We start from the raw sequence: 24,813 nt of genomic DNA on the forward strand, positions 1-24,813 counted from the left end.
GCTTGTGCTAGATGTCCAGGTAGGTCTCCAACAAGAGAATTCCTTAGCAAACTGCTTTGCTCTTGATATATTTGAGGTAAGTCTTTCTAGTCATGTACATAAAACATATTCCTACTGGCCCCACAAAATAATTGCCTACTTACATCTCAACTAAGGCTTTCCTGGAAAAGAAAAAAATCGCTATTGCTGATCAGTCAGTGCCCCATGCACACATGCAGCATTCGTGGAACTACGGAGGCAATTAGCCTGCAACATGAAAACCTGCTGCTCTGGAGGCCTGGGGGATCACCGGGCGCAGCTCATCTGTCTCACTGCAAACCTAGAGGGGCTCAGAGCCCAGCCCACCACCCCTCGGGGTCCCAGCTCCTCCAGTGGCTCCCTGTGCCCTGATGTGTTGCAGCAGCGAGCCCAGGGGTGCTGTGCAGGCTGCCAGCCCCTCAGCTTCGATCCCCGAGGCGAGGGCTGAGCCTGTCTGTGGAGATACCAAGCTGCTGGGGGTGATGTAGCTGACTGGGAGCCAGGATCAAACCACTGCCTCCAAACTGGAAAGCTCCTCTTCTCTTCCCAGCCCCCCTAAGCAGCAGGTTACGCGAGCGATCATGCTTCGAGCAAACTGATTGGTGCTGGTTTCGGTCTCTTCTACTTCCATCAGACTGGCAAATGTGTGACAGAATTTGTGTTTCACATTTAAGAGGCAATCAACTTGCTACTTCCATGTTTGCCTAATAAAATTACATACTTAGAATCAATACTACTTCATGCTCAAAATCTACAAGGAACTGCTTAACAGCAAGTAGTCTACTTTCTAGGTCAATAAAGAGTATTAAAAACCCAAAAATAAATCATGGTGGCTTAAGTCCAAAACTTTACCATAGGCCAACCCCTTGATAGTCACTTCACAAACAGCTGCTGAAAAAGAAAACCCAGTTTCAGCTCAATTTAATCACATTTCAGGTAGAATCAGCAATGACTAGAGTTGCCCTACGTGGTAATGCACAGCAAATGAAAGGGTGGCATGCCATGAAGTGATGGGTTGTGGTGATGGGCTAGAGAAGCCGACGTGAACCAGCTTTAGGAAAGGAACCTGAACCAGGGTTAAGTCTGTGCAAACCCGCAGCGCCGCAGGGAAGGAAACGGTGCATCAGCTTGCACTGCCCAAACAACTGGTGGGTTTAGCTAAGGAAGTAGATGCTGTAAATGAAAATGAGAGCCTAGCTGTGCCAACCAAAGGCCTTCATAGCCTGTGAAGAGTGTGGTAAGCTGGGTGGGAGACTCCTGGTTGAATCCCAAGTCATTGGCAAAGGTCAGGGGACTTTTGCCAAGATGTTACATTTAGAAAGCACTGCACAGAATGTGTCTGTGTTGATATTCCTCAACTCAACGACCCTGGTACTGAATTATACAGATGAAAAGCGCAGTGCTAATTAACATGCGTGATCTGCACAGGTTGCAGGGGGTGATGGCAGTAAATGAGGTTTCCAGGCAGTGAAATGACAAGTGTCCCTGCTTTCATTCAGAAAAATGTCCATTTCCATGACAAAGACGTAAACCATATTCCAGCGTATTCCTAGTCACCGTGTCCCTAACAGTAAAAGGTTTCTTGACGAGTCTCTAAGTCCTTCTTCTTAGCGTGTTGTTGTGGTTTATTTTACAGCAAAGCCAAGGTCAGGATATACACCACGGAGAGTTTTTGCTGGGAGCATGTAGACACCTTCTGGGGTGATACACTCCAGTCACGTGTGGAGCAGGTTCTCACTAGTTCCCGTTAGCCATAGAAAAATGTCTTTATAAATAACATCATGCAGCAGCAGTTGGCCCAAGCTGATGTTGTGTTACGTTAGTTCCTTGTGTACGACAGCCTGAAGTCCCGTCAGCGTCCTGCAGTGCAGGAAAGGATTGTCTTCTCCTTCACTTCCTCACAGTTTGTCTTTGCAGCACAGTGAGCCAGGGAAGTTCATCCCTTTAAGACTGCTTGTCCCAAGAGGGCCCGTGTGTCGGGCTGTGCCGTACGGGGAGGAGGTCGTAGTGACTAGGAATGTGGCTGTTCCTAGGAAGGTCGTATGGATTTTGGAGGTAACTGGCACTCCGACCACGGGTGTCTTGGACCACGCTGACGGTGGGCTCTAAGGCAGGGAGGGAGGGAGGGAAGGGAGGGAAGGAAGACAGGGAAGGAGGGAGGGAGGGAGGGAGGGAGAACACACACAAGGGGGTTGCAGTAGCCTCACAGAGCTCCCAAAACTAGTTACTCTGCTCATGTGCTTTGTCACAAGCACAGCACATCACTCCCCAGAGCATCTCTGCCCCTTGCAGCTTTGCTGGCATTGCACAGGGCAGCGTGTGGGGCCAACTGGGGAGAAAAGCACCACACAGCTCCAAGAACAGGTGGTTCCCAAAGCCCCACAGATAAACTGTCCCAACGACCAGTGCTTGTGCACTTCCCAAGCCTCGCAGCTGAGCTTTGCAGCAGTTTCTAAGGAGGGAACTGCAGGTCTCTGCAGAGCAGTTGGGTGCTGTGCCACGCTCACACCCACAGGTCCCTGCTCAACACGCTGATACCCCAGCCTTTGCCTCCAGCCAGCACCTCCCCACAGCCCCGTGCTACTCGGGTCAGTTGGGACCCCAACATCATCTACGAGGAGAACACCAGCTGCCGCCCGCGCCGCTTACCAACTTCGTAGATGTTTTTGTTGGCTGTTGCTGACGTTGGCATTTCGGAATACGGGGCCTCCCTGTGACCAGGCGACTTCATCTCCACGTAGCTGCTCTCCGAGTGTTTGCATGTCAAAATGGGGGGGTCTTTAATGGTGGCGTATGGGTTTTCACTGCTGTTCAGAGAACAAGTGCTGGAGCTGCACACAGATTCCTTCATATAATCTGCAAAACAAGAGTGGGGTGGGCCTGTTAGTGGTGTTAGCTTGCTTGGGGTAACGACAGCCGAACCTCTGCGGGAAGGGTGGGGGGGACAGGGCGGCAGGGGGGATAAGGAAGATCCTTGAAGCATCCAGCACAGACACCCGACGCTTGTGCTCTGGGTGCGTCCAGACCACTGCATCCAGAACTCACTAGCAGGAAAGGAAGAAAAACCTGCTCCTGTAAAAGGTTCTAGTTGTTGTTTACTGCAATATTCAATTTGAGGTGGTAATCCTTTCCCACCCTCCCCTAATTCCTAAGGAGCTTCGGTTGAGCCTTGTTCCCCCTGCACAGGGCCACGGCGAGTCGGCTCTGCGGGCAGGACCTTCTGCTGGGCCAGCTACAGGGTCACTGTCCCCAGGGGCTTTGGTCACCATCAAATGCCGACTGTCTGAAAGCAAAACATTTCCAGCAGGCACAGGGCTGCGTCAGTGCAGTGTGTGTGCGTACGGCCCCAGAGAGCTCTGGTTTCTGGGACTATCCAGCACCAGGAGAAGCCAACTGCACATTCCCTCTGCAGTTAAGACTGGGAGGAGGCTGCTCCTGCTAGCGGGGAACACTTGGGTTTCCGCAGGGAGGGGGGCACACAAGCCTCCATCTGAGCCTTGCTTTTGCTTTGCCTTTTATTCTCCCCAGTGCTGTAGACACCTTCTGCTCCTCTCCCCTAGGCCGGAGGAAACAGGAGATGGTGGTGGAGGAGGTGCTACGTGGGAGAGCAAGGTTGGCGCAGGAGCTGTCACCACCGGTCACCCCGTCGCCCCGGCTGGGGTATGCCAGCCTGCTGCAAGGTGCCAGTCTTGCTTTAAAAATGAAAATAATAATGAAAAACAACAATAGAGAATAAATAGGTCTTAACATTGACATTCAAGAACGTGCCATTGCTGCTGTGTGCATCCTGCTGGGCAGTGCCATTAATTTAGAATTAGAGCGATGCAATGAAAGATGAGGCATTTTCTTGTGCTGGGTTACAGTACAAAGGCAGATCCTGGTATATATGAAATACTCCCGGTGACATAGTGGGACTTGCAAAATAGCTGCAATCCCAGCTGCCCCCGCTATCTAGTATGGGAGACAAAAAGAGAAATTCAGGTTAAGAAATAGACAGACAACAAGATATCGCTTCTCCTTTACAAACCTCATCCCTGCGCCTAGCCGCCCCGTCCTGCCTCCTCTCTTGCCAGGTCTGTGTCACCCTGCGGTGCAGTGTCCCTCCATCAGCTCTGGGGTTGTGTCTTTGTGTCTCTGTGTGTGTGTGTGTCCATCAGTCCCCAGCTTGGTGCCCTTGGCTCGGTTGGGGACCGTGACTGGATGTAGCTACTGGGAATCTGTGCTCCCACATCAGTGAGATGAGCAAATCCTGGGAGCGCTCAGCTCCCCGGGGGGATGAAACCCAGGGGAATATCCAGCTGCTGTGGAACAAACCGGCTGGACCATGGTGGGACTGTCTGGGCTGGCAGAGGCCCTGGCACTGCCACAATGTTTGTTTAGTTAAAAAATGAAGAAACTCCTGGTCTGGCTTTAGCCTGGATGAGATTAGTGATGCCTTTGCCTCAACAGTTGATGCGGCTGGTTTGGCGCATCGTGGGACCCAACGTGGTGCAACAAACCCCAGCTGCTGGCAGTGGGATTCAGCCCTGGCTCTGCCAAACCCCATCCTGCACGCACAGCATGCTGGAACCTGTCCCGCCCGGTCCTGGTCATGGGACCCAAGGCTCTGTACACAGGCAAGCTCAGCCGGGTTAGCTCTGCTCTGTGTAGGACTGAGGGGAAGGTGCTGTGCTGCCTGGGACCCCTTTGTGCTTAAAGGCGAGGAGGCAATTGGCAAAGACTAATGAATCCTGTAATTAAATGGAAATCTTTAGGCTGGCAAAACCTGCACTGCATGGACTGGGCCTGTTCTTTGCTCTCAGGGGAGGTTGTGCGTGGGGGACCTGTCCTGTGGGCAGGGAGCTGAAAGCTCCCAGCACTGACCGAGCCGGCGCCGGGCAGGGTGCTTACAGCCCCAGGGACACAGCCTGGATGCAGAGACCCACGGTGCTGAGCAGATGCTGACGGGGCACAAGGCGGGAGCTCACACCGGTGGGCAGTGATCTCTGCCCTGGGAGTCAGCCTGTCGGCACCACAGCTGGGGGCAACAATCAAACCAGCGCTGGGTGTAAGTTTGGAAAAGGCAGATTGTAAAAGGCTGTTGTTACTACAGTGAGAAAGGAGACGAGCGAGTAGCCCTGCTCCACTGTGAGTAAATAGATGTGTGGGCCAGGGCTGGTTTGGGGATAGGAGTGGGCACATCAGAGCCGGCTTGGGTGAAAATCCCAGAGTTTCAGATCATTTATTAACTCCAGCTCAGCTGCCTGTATCTTTCTAAGCTAAAATTCACCCGCATGGCTGTCAGCGCTGACACTGTCCCTTCCGGACCCGCAGCACCAGCCCTTCCATCCCAGGGACTCAGCTGCCCAGGCTCACTTGGCCTCTCCCAGGAGATATTGAGTAACAGTGTGCCCAAGAGCAGATTCCTGCTGACGTAAATGGGAACTGTGTGTCCAGCTGGGGATCAGACCCTTCGCTCTGGATACGCTGTAATTTACAGAGCGCTGGCGTATGTTTGGTAACGAGCTATACACCCGGGAGCCCCCAAGACACACTGTGTGCAAGATCACAGAGAATTTAACTCTAGAGGACGTGGAGGCATCTGAGTTCCTTCGTTACTAAGGTAATTTGGCAGTAATTAAAGAAGTCTGGCATCAATTGTCAGATTTCATTTCACCAATTAATTTCACCCAGAACAAACATACTTAACAATTCCCAGCCCGTTCGCCCCTCGGGCCACGTGTGAGCTCTGGCGATGCCACCTCGTCACCCTCCTGTGTCCCCTGGGCCTCTTGAGCAGCGACAAAGCTCAGCAGGACGGGTGGCACTGCCACCACAGCGCTGGTACTCGCCGGGAGCACTTTGTCAGCCGGGCACACTAGAGAAATCCAGGGAATATGCTCTAATTTGGAAGTCCCTGTCTTCTGGGTTGCCTGGATACCGATCGCCAGAGCTCTGAAGGAGAGTTTATTTTCGTTACCAGGGACTGGAAACGTACTTGTCCCTCCCACAGACCAGGTTCCTCTCTTTTGCCCTGATACCCTCTGGCATACTAACGACAAGTCTGGATGCTGCAGGGAAGCTGGTGAAACACACTCTCCCACCAGTTAACCACGGCTGCCGGTGACACTGCGGGCAGTGTGCCTTTCTGTCATTACCCTGCCTAACCTCTGCTGCTGCTAGGACAGGGATGAAGTGGCAGCTTACTGCTGCATGGCTGTGTGACACGGTGGTGGGGACACACACCTGTACAGACGAACCACCCCGAACCAAACACCAAGTCCCTGAGGTAAGCACATGAGCGTTTCTAATGGCTGGGTGTTGTGCAAAGCAGAGTTGTTTGGGGTTTTTCCCTTAAAATGTCAGTGCCTGAGGTCCCACTGTTCCACCAGCCCATCAGCACTGATTAAAAAAAATAAATGAAGAAAATAGAAAAGGGCTCAGTTGTGAGGAAACACTTGGAAACACTATCACTGACCACCATGGAGGGGGAGAAACCGCTCAGAAAACCCTGCAGCTGTTCAACCACTGTCCCCTTGTGCCAGGGGCTCGGTGCTGGCGCGGTGGCATCCAGCCCCTCGCTGCCAGGAAGGGCTCCAGCTGCTTCACCAGGCAATGCGGAGTGAGCTGGGCTTGCCCACCGCCCAGGGGACATCATGTCTCGTGTCATGCTGCTAAGGGGACATCATCCCTCTCCGCCCTGGGGACAGTCTCCAGCCAGGCAGGGGCTGCGGAGCTGGGACACATCTGGGCTCCTCAGAGGAAAACTGGGGAAGTGGGTGGCAGACCTGGTCCACCACAGCCCGAACTCGGCCTGAAGCCACAGGACCCCGTGTCCATCCCAGGAGGCACCAAACACGACTGGCAGGCATTCTCCAGTCAGACCTAACAGACACTGACAGGAACAGACACCATCCTTAGTGAGCACAAAGTATGGAAACCCAAAGCAAGTCTTTTTGCTGCCAGAATCCAATTGTTTGGGACCGGGAGTTGCATTTCTCTGAATGCTGCAGCTTGGCAAATGCTTTCTGTCCATCTTTCAGATGAATTTGGGGAGTCAGGGCCAACGCAGGAGCTGGCAGGGCAAGGAGAGCTATGCACTGAGCATCAGGCATGTCATCCAGCTCCTTCTGGCAGGATGCTCCTCTGGCATTGTGGGTCCCCATGCTGCTGCCAGAGCCCTGGTGCTGCCTGAACCTTCAGACAGGGCCTTTGGAAACCCCTAAGGACCCAAAGGCAGATGCTTCTGAGGAATCTCAGCAGCTCACTGCCTGCTACCAATATTCCCGGGCAGCCAGGTGTGTTCCTGTGTGCCCAGCACCTTGCCCTCACCAGCACCAGCCATGCCCAAGCAGCCACAAAGAGCACATCAACCTTCCCAACATGGCTTCTAGCCCTGATTTTTCACTTCTTAGGAGATAAACATGTAAAGAAAACAGCTCAGATCCTAAATATTAACCAAACTATGTAGCAGCAGCAAATACATTTCACGGCTCGCTGTTCCTGTAATTCCTTCTCTCTCATTCCCACTGTACCCTGCGCTGTGTGACTGTGTCTATGGGCAGGAATTCCTACTGCGAGTGTTTAAAGCAGCTTTTCAACTTTGTAAACACAGTAATTTACTTTAATCTTGAAATTAATAGTTCCATGTAAAGAGAACAACAAGCTATACTATAATGAGATTTTTTTTTCTGAAAAAGAGAGTTATTGAAGGAGCTGAAACCAGTGGATTGAGTCAAATATACATACAGAACCCTCTGAATATTTTAAATTTAGCTTTAGCATAAAAGACTTGGTCATGGATTATTGGCTTCCTTTGGTGAGTCTGTGTGGCAAAGAGATGTTTTAGCAAATATGATATCCCTTTGTTTCCTAAGCAGCAGCCATGCAATGACCAGCATTCCCTAGGCCTGGCTCTAAGCTGGTCACTGCTTTTGATGGGACTTTCAGTGTTCCTTGTGAGTTCAGGTAAAGGTTTTGCTCTCTACCACCTTGGCTGTAGCAGCCCAAGGGGTGTCTTCAGACCAGCTTTCCCCATGACTCGGCCCATGCCGGCTGAAGGCTGTTTCAGCAAGAGGCAGTGCCATACATCCTCCTCAGCCGATGGAGGGGCATTCCCAGCTGGGGTGCACAGCCCTGAATCCAGCTGGGGACCTCAGCCCGAAACCTGCCTGTTCGGTCTCCTGACCACACGCCCCAGGCAGTCAGTCAGGACCGATGGGCCTCACAGTCAGCACAAAACAGGAATACTTGGAGCATAAACCTGGAGGACACCTTAATCCTGAACTCACCAGGCCTTGTGCTCATGACTCATCTGCGATCCCTGCTTAGAACTGCCCTGGAGCCAATGCCCATTAATTGCTTCATGCCTGCATGAGTGGTTCATGTGCTGAGGGAGGCCTTTTCTCAGGCTCTCCTATCAATCTCATTTGGCAAAGGCTACAGAGCAGGGTCAGCTTTTTTCCTGGTGGCTTCATCGAAGCTCTGGATGGCTCTGACCACAGCTCAGCAGGGAACATGCCAATCTGTCATCAACCCTGCCACCAGAATGCCCTTATAGGATGGCTGATAGGTCCTAAAAGAGCTTCCCCTGCCCATACTGCTCCATCTGCACCTCCAGCCCCCTCAGCAAAGCCCTCCCTTTTCGTTTTACGCTGCTTTGCCGAGGTGGGACCCTATGGCCTTGTGAAAACTTGTGTCCATAATTCATGGGCCCCAGACACGTGGCTCGGAGACAGGGTGCTGGGAGCTGAGCCACGCAGGTGCTTCTGCAGGTAACTGTCCCTCTCTGCCTCTGCATGGCTGCTCTCCCAGGCGCTCAGGTCTCCTATCTCACCTCTTCTACGACACCCTCCTCAAACTCTTTGCCAGGGTGACTGCAGGCACTGGATACCATACCTTTGAAGCTTTTTTCCATTATGTATGTGTTCTGACGTCTATCCATCCCACAAGCACCTGCATAAAAATGATATATAATGGAAAACAAATAAATATTTATGTAAATCGGAATGCGTTGACTTCTGAGCAGCATATATTCTTTCCTCCAAATTGTACATCAAGGCCCTCACTTAGGGAGGCTCTTAAGCATACCCTGGGCTGCGAGCAAGCCCTCAGCTTCAGTGGGGATTCTGAAGGTGCCTAAAATGATGTGTATGCTTAAGAGCTTCCCCGAAAGGCAGCGCTTTCCTGAAGCAGGCTCCTGCTCGTTGCCAAGAACAGCTAGCCATCAGGAGAACAGAAAAGGAAAAAAAAAACCACCTGCTGATGTATTCATTACTGCAACACCAGGTTGGATTAGTGAAGGAAGTCTGCAGCGTGTCCCTTCCCACTGGAAGGGATTCCCACGATATTCTATGGCTAATTACAGGCTGTGGTTCGTTCAGGGATAGTGTGCTACTGAATCCACGGTCCTACATTCCCAGGTGTGTACAATCTGTCCAAGTCCCCTTATACAGCTTTGCTTGTACATCACCACAGCTCAGTAACTGGTGTGGTGACAGTCCCTAAGTGGCCCCAGCCGCCTGAAAATGCAGCGACTGAGAGCAGAGAGCCGATAGCAAAGACTTCTGCCCTATACATCACCATAAGGACTTGCTGCTCCTTACCAAGGCAGAGACAGAAAGGGATGGGAACTTCCCCATTTTCACCACTGCAAATGATCCTATGTATCAATCCAAAGGAAAATCCAATGTAAGCCCTTATGTCTGTTTAACTACAGAATCTGGTGTTTGGCATTGACTGGGCAAATCAACACAGGTTTGGTCCCTGAGGCAGAAATGGCTCTGTGCCCTGTGGGATTCCCAATCCAGTAACTAGGTTATGCTGGTAAAAAAGCCCAGCAAACGGGGTGTGCACATTGCCACGCTTGAGCTCCATTCTCACTTACTCTGGAGTAGCTAGAGAAGTGAGACTCTGTCTTATGGGAGGATGTCTAGGAAAAGGTGGATACACCTGCTAGGAAAGACACAGGAAGGGCTGGTGCTGCCTTGGGAGGCCTACACAACCCTGCAAAGCCCTTCCCAATTTACTCCCTGTAATTCTGCCTATAGTCTTCTTTTATGCCTGTTATAATTGTGTGGGGGTTATGACCCATGTTTGTGTATTCTCTACATTCATCAGGAAGGGAGATGAATGATGGATAGATTCTTTTTTAAACAGCAAATGTTGTTTGGGTGGAAAAGCCTCACCCAGGGAGGAACCTGGCACTTCAGGACAGTCTAGGTTTAGGTTTGAAGCTAACTTGTCTGTTGGGGCAAAATCAGAGCCTTGGCTGGAAATATTTTTCCATACCTTTTGGCTTTGAGGAAAAGGCAAAGTCAACTCTGAATCAAACTTTGTGGCTCTGGTCCTCAGGAATGAATGCAGCTCTGAGTCGCTCAGGATGTGCTGCAAATCACCCTTCAGCCTCTGCACTGAGGACTGCTGTTAAAAACCATTACAAAGAACCCCCCGTGTTTATCTGCAGCCTGCTGTGCCCAGCACTCAAGCCAATGAGCATAATGACCTCTGAATCCAGTAGGTGGTTTTAGGATTTTTGACTCACTTGGAATATGAACTGGAAGCTGGACTCTGCGTAACAGGGACTGGGCTAGAGCAAGAGAGATTAGTAGCAGGGCAGATGATTCTTCTGCAAGAGAAGGCAAGTAGGAAATGCAAAGACAAGCCATTCCCTGGAAGGAGCAGGACTAGGCTGCATAGAACACGGCACAGGTGACAATGCCACCTCTTCTTGGCATCACGGGGTCCCCAAACTCTGCTCTCCTGAGCACACAGCCATGACAACTACTTGCACTAACGTGCCCGTCGCTCCGACTCGATTAAACAGACAGGATCATCTCTGAAAGAGCCCGACAAATATTTGAAGCCACAAGCCCATGTGCTGGTGGTAGGAGCCCAGGCTTTGTACCGCTCCTTTCCCAGCTGGAAAGAACACAAACCTGGCAAGGAAGCCCTGCAAAAGAGGCAAAACACCGTCAGCCTGTTGAGCTCCCCTGCGTGTGCGTGCACTGCGGACAGACGTATGTGTACTTGTACTTGTACTCTTGTGTGGCATTGAGGAGCAAGGATTTGCCCATGGGAAGAGTCCCTGACCCCGTACATCCAGTCTGATCCTGGGAAGTGGTGCTGTGCTCCAGTTCAAAATACACACGTTGTCACTCTGGGTCTGGACTGCACCCAACTTTGAAGACAATATTTGAGCAGAAATGCATTTCACAGGTCAAACAACCCCAACAAGGCAACTTAAGAAAAACCCTTATGGTTTCAGGTTTTAGAAGCTGGAGCATCTGTGTTAATGGCCACATTTTTCTGATGATTTCCTTTCCCCCAGCTACAATTCATATTTATGACATGCCCAGGGACATTTTGGTGAGCCTGATGCTGGTGGATCCAAAGAGCCTGTCCTCTGGGACCACAGCCTCAGCAGGAGGAGTCACTGGCTGAAGAACCAGGGAGGCGACAAGAAGGCTTGAGGATTTTCCATCCATTCCAAATCTCTCTTCAATTTCCCTTTACATCCTCTTCCCTACCTCCAGCTCCCCTACTTACACATCTGCTCTCTATAATATTTCACAAGGTCACAACGGAGGAGTTTTCCACTGCTATTTTAACCAAATCCAGCCATGCACAACACTTGGCTGCTATCCCAACATCCCAGCTAGAGCATCCGTGCCATAAAAGCTGAGGCTAACAGTGGGATGAGGATGTGGTACATCCCGTTATCTCTTTGGTTCTTCCATGAATGGTGTGGTTTAAAGGTCAAGATCCCCTACATGATCTTAACAAGGCTTCACTTAACATTTCTCTGCTTACAATTCTAAATGGAAGTGTTTTGTTTGTTTCTGAAGTTGCCAGATTTAAATGGAGCTTTTCCTGCATGAAGGTAACACTGTGACATGAAAAAAAAGTAGAGTTTTGTAAAAAAAAGTATGGTTTTTGTGTAAAAATGGCCTGGATCTGAGCAAGAATTCAACATTATGGAAGTTTGCCTAAGCAAGGATTCATTTTTGCTGCTGAAAGGAGAGAAAAAGTCATCTCATTTTTCTCAATAAGTGTGAAACAGCTATTCTGAAAAAAAAAACAAAGAAAAAAAGGAAAAGATGTGTCTGGATGCAGAATGCCATGGACAACTTTGTGACTGTTTTGCTGGAAACCACTTCCCTAAAGTATTCTTCATCAATTCTACATCATTCTTACTGCAAAGTTGTTTAGTGTTGTTTCTCCTAGTAAAGTAAAATGCATGAATGTGGGATAAATGTGGGATGTGGGGAGTTCAGGATGCACCATGAGATAAAAAGCAAGCTGGTGAGCAAAGCAGTAAGATGGCAGAAGGAAAGAACCCTTGATTTGGAAATGCTCACCATCCCCAACTCTCCACGTTAGGTACAGATAAGCACAGCAGTGGTTCTGCAGCATATTATAGAGACAAAAATGGGTGCTCATGATGGGAAAGGCTTTGCACTGAAGCTTGACAGCTTTGTGATTTTCCTGATGCAGGGAAGACCTGATCTTTGGAGCAAAGAGTGTGACCAAAAGTGCGATGACAAGATGTGATGCCTGGTGGTGCCTCCTGTTAATTCCTTTGCCACGTGAGGTGGGAGATAGTTGACCTTAAAAATCCCATAATGCCACTTAATACCACACTCTGCCTCGTACTGCATATTTGCAGTGAGATATTAGTAATCCTGGTTAAGGAAAGCAAATGCTTTCTGCCATCGACAAGCTAAACTCTGAGTGCTCAGATAGGAAAACAAATAGCATCCAAAGCACTAAATCTGGACAGGTTTTGAGGCAAGAGCTGCTAAAAACCCTGTTAAAACTGAAGCCAAGGAGAACAGGCTCAGAAAGGGTAATTAAACTTCACTCTTGGTTTGTTTGCACTGTCTGGTCATTCAAAATTGTCTGAAAAATTGCCACTGTATGATTAACAGGGAGATAACAAGGTGCATCGCACGCTCCAGCTCCTGCCAGAGGCCCCACAGTTTTATCAAGGTGCCAATAGTTAGTGCTAAACTTTATTAAACATGAAAGGGGAAAAAATACCATCATAAATCCCAAATTGGAGTTTTTAATGTTCTAAATTAGTCTTTAAAAAAACCTATTTAGATAGCAATTCCACCCAGCAACCTAGGAGGGGATGCAGGAAGGACCACTGACTCCACTCTTCCAATCCACAGGTTGTGGGTAAAGAACCAATTTTCAATTCTCCATCTTTCACTGCCAGCAATTCTGACTGTGAAATAAAGACAACACCGATAACCATGGTTATTGCCAACACCTAAAGGCCAATTTGGCTTTGGAATTGCTCTAAAGTCTACTAAAATGATGAAATTGTTTAAAAAATTACTGACCTAGTTCATTCAGATAGCTGTAGGGTCTCCAGTCTGCAGTTTCTCTGTCAAGGATTTTGTTACTGAGCTGTTCAAAAAGTATGATAATGGGTTAATGCTGAAAGAAAGAGACAGTTCCCACCCAAGACTTCATCCCAGTGATGTCACGAGTGAAAAATGGGAGGTGACTGTTACCTTGGCCTCACCATTTCAGGTCTTTATCTGTACGGATTTGACAGTTGTTCACTAGCATTAGGGAAAATCACAAAGGAAAGTCACTTCACCAAGCAAAGAACACAACAAGCATGCTGGAGAATACAGGATTTCCTTGGGAAACCAGTAATGGCACCTCGAATGCCTGTGTACGCGGAGTGACGTGTGCTGGCAGTTGTGAAATAACTAATGAAGATGGATGGATCAAAACCACCTACACAGGCATGCAGACAGGAGCTGTTCAGAACAAAGGGGGGTTGCTAATTCATTTAGTTGGATGTAATGGCTACAAGAATTCTCTCAATTCAAGGAAAATAACGTCGGCAATAACAAAGCGTAAGGGCCGTGCAGATCTGCCAGCAAAAGCAGAGAGGAATCCAGGGCTGCCATCCAGATGCTGCTGTTGGAGAAACCAAGATGCTCTGTGTGCCCAAGGTGCAGCCAGCTTATGTGCCAGGGCTGCTGGAGAGGGGTGGTGTCATCTATTGCATCCAGCACACCGTGTCAATGTGCTCTGGGTTTTTCTGCTGGTGGTAGAAGTCTCCCTTGAGCGAGGTGATCCTTAAGCACCATGCCAAGAGACAAGCAGGGTGGCTGCCTGGAGGATGGGGATTTTGGAGTAGAGCTCGCTGGAGCATCTCTTGGGGGGTTCAGTGAAAGAAGAGGTGCTGCTGGGGCTGGGGGCACAGGGCTGCACTAGACTGAGGCACCACAGCAGCAGCAGTGGCTTTGCAAAGCCTATGGTGAGCAGGCGAGTCCCACCCAGGAGCATCTGCAAATCACTGCAGCAGCTAAAGCCACTGAGGTTTCCCTCTTGACATTGTCCCTTTGAAAGCCACAGCTGCTGAAGGTACAGCTGGTCCTGAGGAAGGTGGTGAAGAATTAAGGCTAGCAGCCATCACTGCTGTCCTGTGCCTGATTCTGAACTGAAATGCCTCCTGCATCTGCTTCAGAGGGTTTGGCTTTGCTATTTGACTGTATTTACAAGAAAACACTTAACAATAAAGGAGGTTATAATTGAAATAAAGTCTTCAAAACTGCCACCACATTTTGTTTTTACTGATCTCATTAATTTCTGCTTAGCTTTCATCATGGGTTTTAAGACCTGTAAGAAAAACACCCCACTGATGTGCTGAAGCCTAATGGGATATAAAATCCAAGCTGGTACCCAGCACCTACAGCCAGACCCCAATGGTATTTCCATCTACCTTCACAGTACCCCAGCCACCCCACTTCAGGGTGCAGCAGCCCCACACTGTCCCTGTCTGCAGAGCTCCTGCTGTTCCTGTGCCCTTAGCATTGCTTTGCAGGATGCCAAGCATCCACCTAACATGCCTGGAAACAGCTGACAGTGCCCATGTCACTGCAGCGAAGAGGGATGTGGCACTGCACTCTCGGGACACATAGTCCCATGTGTCCCCTGAGTGTGCAGTCACAAACACCTTTACGTTGCACTATCCATCAGCCCTGGAGCCCAGTGAAGGGTGAGGGCCACTGCAGGGTACCATGCATGGTGATGCAATGCACCAAACCCTGTTTTGGAGAGGTTTTCTTAAAGGAATCACAGATGGGGAGGGATAAAAGGGCTGTCCCACAGAATCATGAAATCTTTAAGGTTGGAAATGACCTCTAAGATCATCAAGTCCAACCGTCAACCGAACACCACCATGGCTCCTAAGCCACGCAGCAGTCAGGGACGCTGCTCTGTGTCACGCAACGCAGACAGAAACCCAAGGGCAGAGCAGCCCCCAAGCACAGCAGGTCAGCTGGTGGAGTCTGCTGCAAGGAGCACACCATGACCCACAAGGAACAACCATATCGTGGGAGGAGGAGAAATACAACGGGAGGAGAAACGCTGGACCAAGAGACAGGAGGGTGGGATGTGATTGGGAAGCCATGTAGCAAATGCACCCTTTGGTTTTGGTAGTTACCACACTGGGGAGGGCTCAGGGTCAGGAAATCTCCTCTGACAGAAGTTTCTCTAGAATAGGGTGATGGGGGCCAGTGGGATCCTCACAGTCAGCCAGCTGCTCCCCCATGCTGGGCCACCAAGGATAAAGCTGCAGAGCTCTGCAGCCTCTCGCTTATCTCTAGGGAAAGCATCTGCAAATACTCCTCTCTACCAGGAGCACCACGTTCGGTGCAGCTACACTATATATTACAAGCCACACATTGACATTTAGAAGCTCTTATCTGATTGCAGAAATTCAGTTTCATTTGGGTGAAGATTTGTAACAACCAGAGGCAAAACCTCGCCCTCGCTGGCTGAATCCCACTGATTGAATTCCATTGATTTGGGATGCAGAACGCAGTCTGATGGGCTTTTACACCCAGTGCAATCTGTCCTGGCTGAAATAGACCCAGGGGAAGCCACGGCACAGGCACAATGGGTGCAGGCAGAGGGGCTGGGTGTGCACAGACACACACACACAAAACATTGGGGGTCTCTGCCAGACACCACACAGTATTTTTAGGGCTACTCAGCTGAAGCTTTTACACAAATAAGTTTCATCTTTTGCAAAGCATGTAGCCCCGCTGCAAGTGGGCTGAGCTCCAGCCTGGAGGAAAGAATCAGGGGACACAACAGCGTGAAGACACCAACCGCACGCATGCAGTGTGTGTGTACAGGCATGCACATGGGCACACCCATGCACCCAGAGGCAGCTTAGTGCCAGCACACTGAAAGGAGCCCATTCCACATCTATCTGAAAGCCAGGCTTTGGCTGAAAGAGCCCCTGCTGCTGAGCCACCAGCACTGACCTTGAAAGAGGCACTAATTCAGGATGGCTCCGCACCCCGTGCTGTGCAGGAGGCGAAGGTGCATGATCACAGTGTCCCTCGGGGCCCTACAGTCCATGAATCTTGTGTCAGATGGCACCAGCAGCACAGCGATAGCTACAGCTAGTGCCTCGTCCTGCTCCTCCTCCTCATTTTCTGCCTCTCTATATTCCCAATAAAGTAATGTGTCATCAGCTCGTTGGGCACCTTTGCACTGGCCACTCTCCTCCAGGACACGCCCAGAGCTGAGAGAAAGTCGATAAAGCTGGTTGCCTGCAGTATTTCTAGAGCAATCACTGCCCAGGAGCAGCGGCTGTGACTCCATGTCCTTGCTCCTGGCACGGGCTGCGCATCTGGCATCTCCCAGTCGACAACCCCAGAGCATTTCTGCATCGCTCCACAGTTCCTTGTACTCCCCCAAAACTGGGAACTTAAACACTGACAGCAGAGATCCTGGATGGGTGGGTGGATGGATGGATGGATGGACAGATGTGGCACTCAAAGCAAACAAGCCACGGCGAGGTGATGAAAAGCAGATGACTTGTAATGTGTTCACAGAGTAAGGAATCCAACATTGCAGCCCTATGCTTGGCCCATGTAAATCAGTGCAGCCCCACTAAGAACACGGTCGCTTTTGGTCAGCAGAGCCCCCAGCTTTCTCTCTTTCTTCATTTCAAAACTTGCAGCAGTAACACGAACGCTGATCTCTCCATCCAGCTGCGCCGCTCAGACTGCCCTTATTGAAGTCTGTGGGTTTCTATTAAAAGCTGTGTTTTTGCAGGATTTATAAATCAGCTCACAAACCTAAAATTTGGCATGAAGAGCCACAGGCTAGAATTGATTTCTTTAATGAAATGATTTGGGGCCATTTTGAAGATTTTCAGCATGCAGTAATTATGAAGAAATGTGACCATAACTGTCTCTTTGTGCTACCATCATCTCTTAACACACTATAATTTGTTAACTTTTTTTTTTAAAAGATAGAAGATACTTCAGTTTTTAGTGTGAAGCAAAATTGCTTTTCTGGAGGAAGAAATGACTTCATAGTAAATTTATCCACTAAAAAATCCAAGCTTGTGTAGTTTTAGCAATTTGGTTACATGTACCTCACATCTGGCAACTCTTCCTTTACAATGAAGAGACACTAGCAAGAGTAAAGCAAAGCCTTTCTCCACCTGCCTGAAAGAGATGGACAGGTCACAGTGGGAAGGTGATCACCGATGTGCCACCTGCCAATGCTTGAACTGAGGAAATCTGAGGTGATTAGGCAAAGGGGTGCTGGCAGGAGCTCCATCGTGCCTTCACCCTCCAGGACCGGAACTGGTAGAACAGTTTTGCCATTAACTCCACCGATGATTGACTTGAGGTTCAACCATATTCCTGGTTTAGATGGCAGCCTGGACACTCTGCAGTGATTCTCTATCTGCCCTCCTTTTCTTGGGAAGGATTGAGTCGAAGCTCCTTCAGTGATGCTTTCTGTGGTCGAGTTCCTTTTTATTAGCTGGGTGACATCCCGTCAGACCATTTCCAGTGACCTCTGCTTGGCAGTTTCTAATTTTAAGTGACATCTTTGGTAGAATTTAGAACTTCCCTTAATAGCTGTGAGTCTGCTGGCTTTAAAAATTCAGGAACATCTAATAGCAATTGATTTTTATGATGTCTGTGGAAGCCAGCAATGCCTGGGCTCTAGCTGCGATGCTCTTCTCTGGTGGGGAGTGAGGGTGGAATTAAGAGCTCTGGGTGAGAATCTCTGCCCATGCCATACCACTGTGGCAGCCTTGTGTTTTACACAGAGTATTTTCCTCACATTTTGGCAGCTTTCTGTAAAAGTGAGATGTATTCCTACGTCTATGTGCAGCTTGAAGCCTCAAATACAGAGCTGGCGGGGAAGTACTGAGAGTAGTTCTGTGAATGGTCCCACCAAACTCCTTCTGAGCAAAACAGGTCTTCAGCCTCTGAAAATCTGGCCTCTAACTCAAGTGATGAAATGTCTGGTGAGAAGACATGGGCACAGAGGTGAGTGTGTATCGCTCTTTATCTGCTTTGGGAAGCTTTGGTGCAGTAATTCCATGGCACAATTTCACTTGAGTCCTTGGTAACTTGCTGCGCTGTTGTTATTTGCCGCTGCGCTTGGTAATTAAGAACAAAAGGCCAAACCTACTTGTGGGAGCCAACAGGCAAAGGTCAAACTTTGGTTTCCCTTAAATTAATAGTAAAATATTGACTTCAGCAGGGCCAGCATTTCAGCCAAGCTGACTCTGCAAGCTCACTTACGTGGGAAGAGCATTTACTTGTAGCAAGGTGCTGGCAGATAAATCCTTGCATCAAGATGCAGGAGCCTCTGTCTGGCTCCTCCTTGACCCCAGAGATGCAGAGCCAGTCTCCCAGAGCCTGCAGACAGCCTCAGCTCAGCCCTACCAACTGCTGCTGGCAGCCAGAGTGGGACACGGGGCTGGGAGGGCTCTGGTCGGCGAGTCCCCGAATCCAGCCACCTTTTACTGCAAGCAGCCAGGCACACAATCACTTAGATAGCTGATCAAGCTCCATTTTCAGAGTAATCAGATTTCTTTGTCCCATTAGTCTTACTGGGAAGCCATTCCAAAATCGCACTGATCTGATGTTAGAAATCTAATTTCCAGCTTCGATGCATTCATGGCCAGTTCATCCTCATTTGTTCTCGTGCCAGCTCTGTCATCTAACTTAAATAGCTCTTCTCCCTCCTAATGTTTACCTCGTTGTATTTATAGATGGCAATCATACTCCCTCTCAGCATTCATTTCGCTAGAGAAAAGAAGCCAAGCCTGTTTTTAGTCTCCTCTCATCTGCTCCCGTAGCCTCCCACTCACTTTTGCCTGCCTGTGTTCCAGCCGGAGCGCTCCGCCAGCACAGCCCACTGGTCCTGTACACACCGGGAGGAGCTGAATGCCTCTGCTCATTCCCATCTCTCAGCAAATTCAAAGTGTTTTTCCCTTCAGGATGTGCATAGGGTCCTGCACAGTGGCCAAACATCCACCTGGCAGGGGGGAGATGGGGAGGTGAGAGACCTCGTGGTCCTAGAAGAGACACCAGAAGGTTTGGACCTGCTCCCTTCCTCTGAAGTCAGACCTGTCCCACAGGCTGTGGTCCTGAGTGCAATGCTGGACCTTTCACTGCTGCTATCAGCCCCCCGCCCACGTAGCCACCACGCTGTGTACACTGACAGCATAAGCAGCACAGGATGGCCGTGCTCAGTGCCCCGCAGCCAGCCTGACCCTCGCTGTGCCCGTATGGGGCTGGGAGAGGAAGGCAGGGACAGGAGGGAGGAAAACAGGAGCAGTGCCCATATGGCTGGGTGAGAGGAGAGAGCAGCAAAATGGAGATAACAGTGACACAAAAGGTAACAGCAGAGAGGACACCAAGGGGAGAGGAGAGACAAGGCAAAACAAGACATCAAAGGAGGAAGGGACAAGAGGGGCAGAGGCAGCACAGGGAGGGGAAAGCCTCTCAAACTGGAGCAGGGCTGCATCTCCCTCTTGCTGCCTCTCCATACCTTGACCCAAGCTGCATCTCTGAAAGCAGAACCAGAGGTATGGCTCCAGCCCATCGCCCTGAGGCACGGTCCCCTCCAAGAGGCACGGTCCCCTCCAAGAGGCACGGTCCCCTCCAAGAGGCATGGTCCCCTCCATGCGTGGGGCTCTGGCTCAGCACTTCAGTGAGGCCTCTGCATTATTTGTCATTGTGCATCTGCACCAGCTCCTTGTGACCCCAGCTGGCACTAGACAGATATGAATCCTCCAATGCACATTTCCCTGCAGAAAGTGGGCATGGCACCAGACAAACTGGCTTTGGAAGTGAAACTCGTTAAGGCAGCCATTAGGGGCTTTATACACTCTTTTGTCTCACTTGGCTGGAGAACTGCATAGGCAGAAGTAGTGTATTTTTGGCTGTCCACAGCCAGACAGTGCTGCAGAGCCTTCTCATGAATAAGTAAGATGGAGGGAGATGTAGAGGAAACCTATTTTGGTAAGTGCCCTGAAAATACCAGACTTGTTGGTTTTTTTTCCTCTTTTGAATATCGGGACAACCTGCTGACCAACTACGACAGCCGCTACTACAGCAGGGTGAGCAGCTCCAGGCTCATCCAAACACATTGCTCAGGTTTTAAACCTTTTTTGCAGCTTACTGTTTGAAGTAGCTCTGTGGCAGGAGGGCACTGCAGGCTGGGAGAGCAGGATAGGTACTTGCTTTGACCTTTTCTGAATTAAACTGCTGCAACAGGATTAGTGGTCCAGACCCACACCCATGGCATTCATCTTAAATTTGACATTAAGAGTGTTTGCACTTTCAATTTGGGGAGCAAAAATGCATGATGCAAGGGGACCATCTACACCAGAAAACATGTTTACACACCTGTCTAAACTTCTCTCTGGGAAATCTCTGGAGCCAGCCTTTTCACTACATTTTAATGGGATTTTCTTTTAATAACCACGAAACTTACAGGAGCACACGTAGAAACAGTTTTGCATACCCCACTCATATAATAGTGTCCTTTCTACATTAATCTTCTCATGGCTTTCCATTTAGCAGAGCTACATTTGGATTAAGGTGACCAAGCCTGCAAGTAGCATCATTTTTAAAGCTGCCAACCTCGATGAAATCAATGGTGTTTCCTTTTTCCTCTGCTCCCTACCCTTTGCCCCACCTTGGCTTATTAAGGCACTAAAGGATGAGCTGTCCTACCACTTATATCATATCTAAATCTATGGCTAAAGCGGTGAATTGAGTAACAGCACTATCCACAAATAGTCCTATGGAATCAATGGCAATGCATGGTGAGTAAGGTGCTCCTGGCTGTTTGAAGGATATGAGTTGAATAGCTCTGCTGGGGAGCCCTAAGGAAAAGCAGAGCTCTCTGAATGCCCCTGGACAAAAACAGTGCTCGGAAGCACCCTAGAAACCTTCTTACATCTATCCAGTTGTCTGTGTCAGCAGGACATTTGTGTGCCTGCTGGTCTGGGAGATGATGATGCAGCAAAGTCAGGTGACCGACAATGCCTCATTGATTTACTTTTGTTATATTAATGGATGAGGACAACTATGCAGTTATTTATCTTTTCTGAGAAGCAAACATACCTTGCAGTTGCTAAGACACCAAGCCTTACTGACCCAGACAGGCATGTGCTGTGACCATGCCCAGAGAGTATGAAGACACGGACGGGGGAAGCAGACCTGTTTGTGTCTGAGCTACAGCATCAGGAACTGCAGCTTTTAAACAGTGCTGGCAGACAACAGGATCCCACAGGCATTGCTTTGGTTGATTTCCTTGAACTGATAAGAACATTGCTACAGTGGGGTGGGATCATATCTACCTTACTGGAGCTGTTTCCATCCAGATTACTGGTAAAGAAGCGTGAAGTCACTCCACATGAGAGAGTGTGGTAGCTGGGATTGGAAAAACAATGTACACTGCCGCTACCTTGAGATACATCTGGGAAGAAAACAAGTCATCACAAAATACTTTGGAAGCCATAATGATTCTTAAGAAACTTGAAAACATGCTGGAGAGGAGCGAGTGCAGCAAAGTTTCGTTAGAGCGCTGGGCGTCATTAAAACATCTGCAGATGAAATCTACCCTGTGTTATCTCAGTGTGAAGCTCTTGACTACTGGCATTAAATAACAGATAAAAAAAGCAAAATATTTCATTAATACAGTGCTATCCTTTTGAAGATCTTAAGAAAGTATCCCGGCTGCTTTGCAGGTGAGGGAAGAAATGCAAAACTCAGGAAATCCACAGTCTGCACCACGGTTTCTTCCTTACTTCAAACACATGTAAAGAGCTACAGATGAGAACAACCCTTGTAGTTACAGAACAATCAATTAAAACGTTTTTTGTTACAAAAAGGCAGTTGATGTTAGAAATCAAGGTGCTATCACTGTACCAAGGAGTCTAAAACATTTTACGTAGCTTTTTATGCAAAGGCTTAGGAAAAAAGAAAGCACTGAAAGGCAAAGTGGGGCAGTTACATTGTTATTCTTAAGAGACATTTTCCTCACTTTAACTTATGAACACATTTACCAAACAAAATAATTTACCAGGAAAGGCATCATATTTATACTGGCAGTTCTAATGAAAACATCAATCCCAATCTGGTCCCAAGCTCAGGAACAAATTGATGAATACTTCAAAGTACCGTCAGGAGAAAGGATGAAAAATTCAACCTGAGGTAGCATCACTTAAACAGCCGAGCCCTGGAAGAAGTAAATGAATGGGTTTTCATAAACCATGGCCTTAAATTGTAGGCAGAGGCGTTAGTTCTAGGAAACACCTTCCCATGGAAAGGGTAACGAAGTGCTGGGGGTGGCTGCATGTCTCCCCCCACCAGCGATCTTCAGTGAAGGCAGGGAAGGACAGGGAGGGGGTATCAGCCCTCTCTCCTTGCCCCTCTGCATTGGCATTCCTGTGCACATCGTTTTGCTTTGCTGACATCTTGTGGAGATCTAGATTTAGCTTAATTTACTGCCAAATCAGCTTCACATAAGTGGTTTTATCTGCGGGGTGCCTGTTACGCAAGCGCTGTGGCACACAGCTTGAGGGGGGACCTGCACACACACACACACACACACACACACACACTCCCCTACCTGACCCAGCGTTTATTTTCTGCTGAAACATGCAGAGTGATTTTTGAGGTCAGCTCTATTTCGTGCTAAGCACAGAGCCTTCCAGGTCTGGCTGTGTTCCGAGGCCATCGCTACCCAAGTATCTCAGATCAGATGTGATCCCAGCACACGTCCTTGCAATTAACTCCTTTCGGCCAGTGACCTCCCAGCACTGCAGCCAGGCTGCCAAGACACTGCCACCTCCCCTTGACTACAGCTCTGTGGTATCTGTGGTTGAATTAACAAAGAACAGGTATCTCTTGGGGTCTGGAACCTGTGCCCACCACAAGCACAGCTGCTCCCATACAGCCTTCAGCCTGCTGAGGAAGGGGAGCAGAGCTCACCCACCCTTCTCACACCTCCCAGTTAAATATAGACACTTGGATCCACGTCCTTCTGCTTTGGAGGTGAGTGTTGATGGCTGAGTCACAGCAGCTCTCAGCTCTGCCTTCCCCCTTCCCTTATCTGCCCTGCCCTCGCTCCGCTGCGGGCAAGAAGGCCCAGCTGGGAGGAGAAGAGGCGCAGTCCATTGCCCTTGCTGCAAGATAAGAGGGCACACTCGGACAGAGACAGTGAGCCAGCTGACATGTTACAAGTTCCCACCCAGCTTATCTGGCTGCAGCTTGTTTCATGCACCTGAAATGAGCTGAGGGAAAAGTCCACCAGGCTGCTGTGCCGTGTAGCACGGGGCTGACTTAATGACCCTGAGCTCACACATGAGTCTGCACCGCCAAAACCCCTTCTTCCCTTCATTGCATGCAGCACCATACACTCAGAATTACTCTTTCTACACAGTTCCATTTGGTCGATACTTAAGTACCCACCCAGGCTGATTTACCTTGATAGCACAGTCCATTTTCTACACATTTATTCATGAAGCTCTTCTAACTGCTGGCTGGAAATACATCAAATTCAAATCTAATGCTATTCCAGTCAAAAAAACCAAACCCAAGCCACCAAAAAAAACTCCTCTCTCCCCAAAGATGAGAATGTAATTCTCCTCGGAACAGTAAATGAAGACTTAAAGGTCTAAAAGAAATTTAAATTAAAACAAAACATCTGCCCTCCCCAACTTTACGTTAACGTTAACACGGCAAGATCAGCCCTGTGAAGGGATCCATGATGGCAGAGTCCTACCATCAGCCCTCAAGCCTGAGGCTGCGCTCCAGAGGAAGACCCACGAGATCTGGATGAAGGCCAGGACACTCTGTCACTTGAAAGACTGAGCTTCTGCTCTGACTCAGGGCTGTGAGGTGACACAAAGATTATCGGTCCCCATCCCACAGCGGCAGCAGGACGGCACAGCATGGACACCTGGCACAAGGCCAGCCATGAAGAAAGAGAATAAGCAAGTTGTCTGCAGGAAATACAAACCCAGACACCTCAAGCTACAAACTGGAATGCTTTTCTCTTCCTATTGTGTGCATCTTCTCCACCCACACAGAGTGCCTGTGGGGTGGCTGAAGACAGGAGGGTTCCTCAGCCACCTCCCACTACTCATCATCTGCACCATTGTTTTTGTGAGCATCTTATCGAGCCTGTAGGCCCCATGAGGCCGTAGGTGGACTGAGCTTTGCTTAGGCTTTGACCCTCAGCACAGGATTCACCCCTATCAGGAGGTTCATTAAGACCTCATGCATTACTTCAGCCCTGACCCAAGCCTTTGTGAAAAGAAATCCCTGCCATGCTCCAGCACTGCCACAGCTTCCTCTTCTGTCCCCATCGCCTTCAATCAAACAACTTGCTCTTTACAGTCCTCTGTTGGATACCCTCCCCTGTTCTCCTGCTGGGGAGCACCATTCTGATTTCAGGCTAATTTGGGAAAGTCTTTTCTCAGATCTGGGTGCTGTGGGTAAG

General features: G+C 49.3%; 1 protein-coding gene across 2 annotated transcripts in view; it reads right to left on the bottom strand.

Moving 5' to 3' along the window:
- Positions 1 to 1,962: 1,962 nt before the first annotated feature.
- Positions 1,963 to 24,813, bottom strand: part of MEGF11 (multiple EGF like domains 11) — a gene marked incomplete at its 3' end in the record, with an annotated part of 205,422 nt that continues 182,571 nt past the window's right edge. Inside the window, exons 20-24 of one of the 2 annotated variants that reach the window (XM_084268355.1) lie at positions 21,665 to 21,783; positions 13,347 to 13,413; positions 8,896 to 8,952; positions 2,668 to 2,874; positions 1,963 to 2,123 (exon numbers count right to left, since the gene is read on the bottom strand). In XM_084268355.1, coding sequence (XP_084124481.1) covers positions 1,963 to 2,123; positions 2,668 to 2,874; positions 8,896 to 8,952; positions 13,347 to 13,413; positions 21,665 to 21,783 — 611 coding nt within the window. The remainder of the gene's footprint in view (positions 2,124 to 2,667; positions 2,875 to 8,895; positions 8,953 to 13,346; positions 13,414 to 21,664; positions 21,784 to 24,813) is intronic. The other variant, XM_084268356.1, reaches the window with a different exon arrangement.

This window comes from Gallinula chloropus, assembly GCF_964237585.1.
Source record: "Gallinula chloropus genome assembly, chromosome: 9".
NCBI lineage: Eukaryota > Metazoa > Chordata > Aves > Gruiformes > Rallidae > Gallinula > Gallinula chloropus.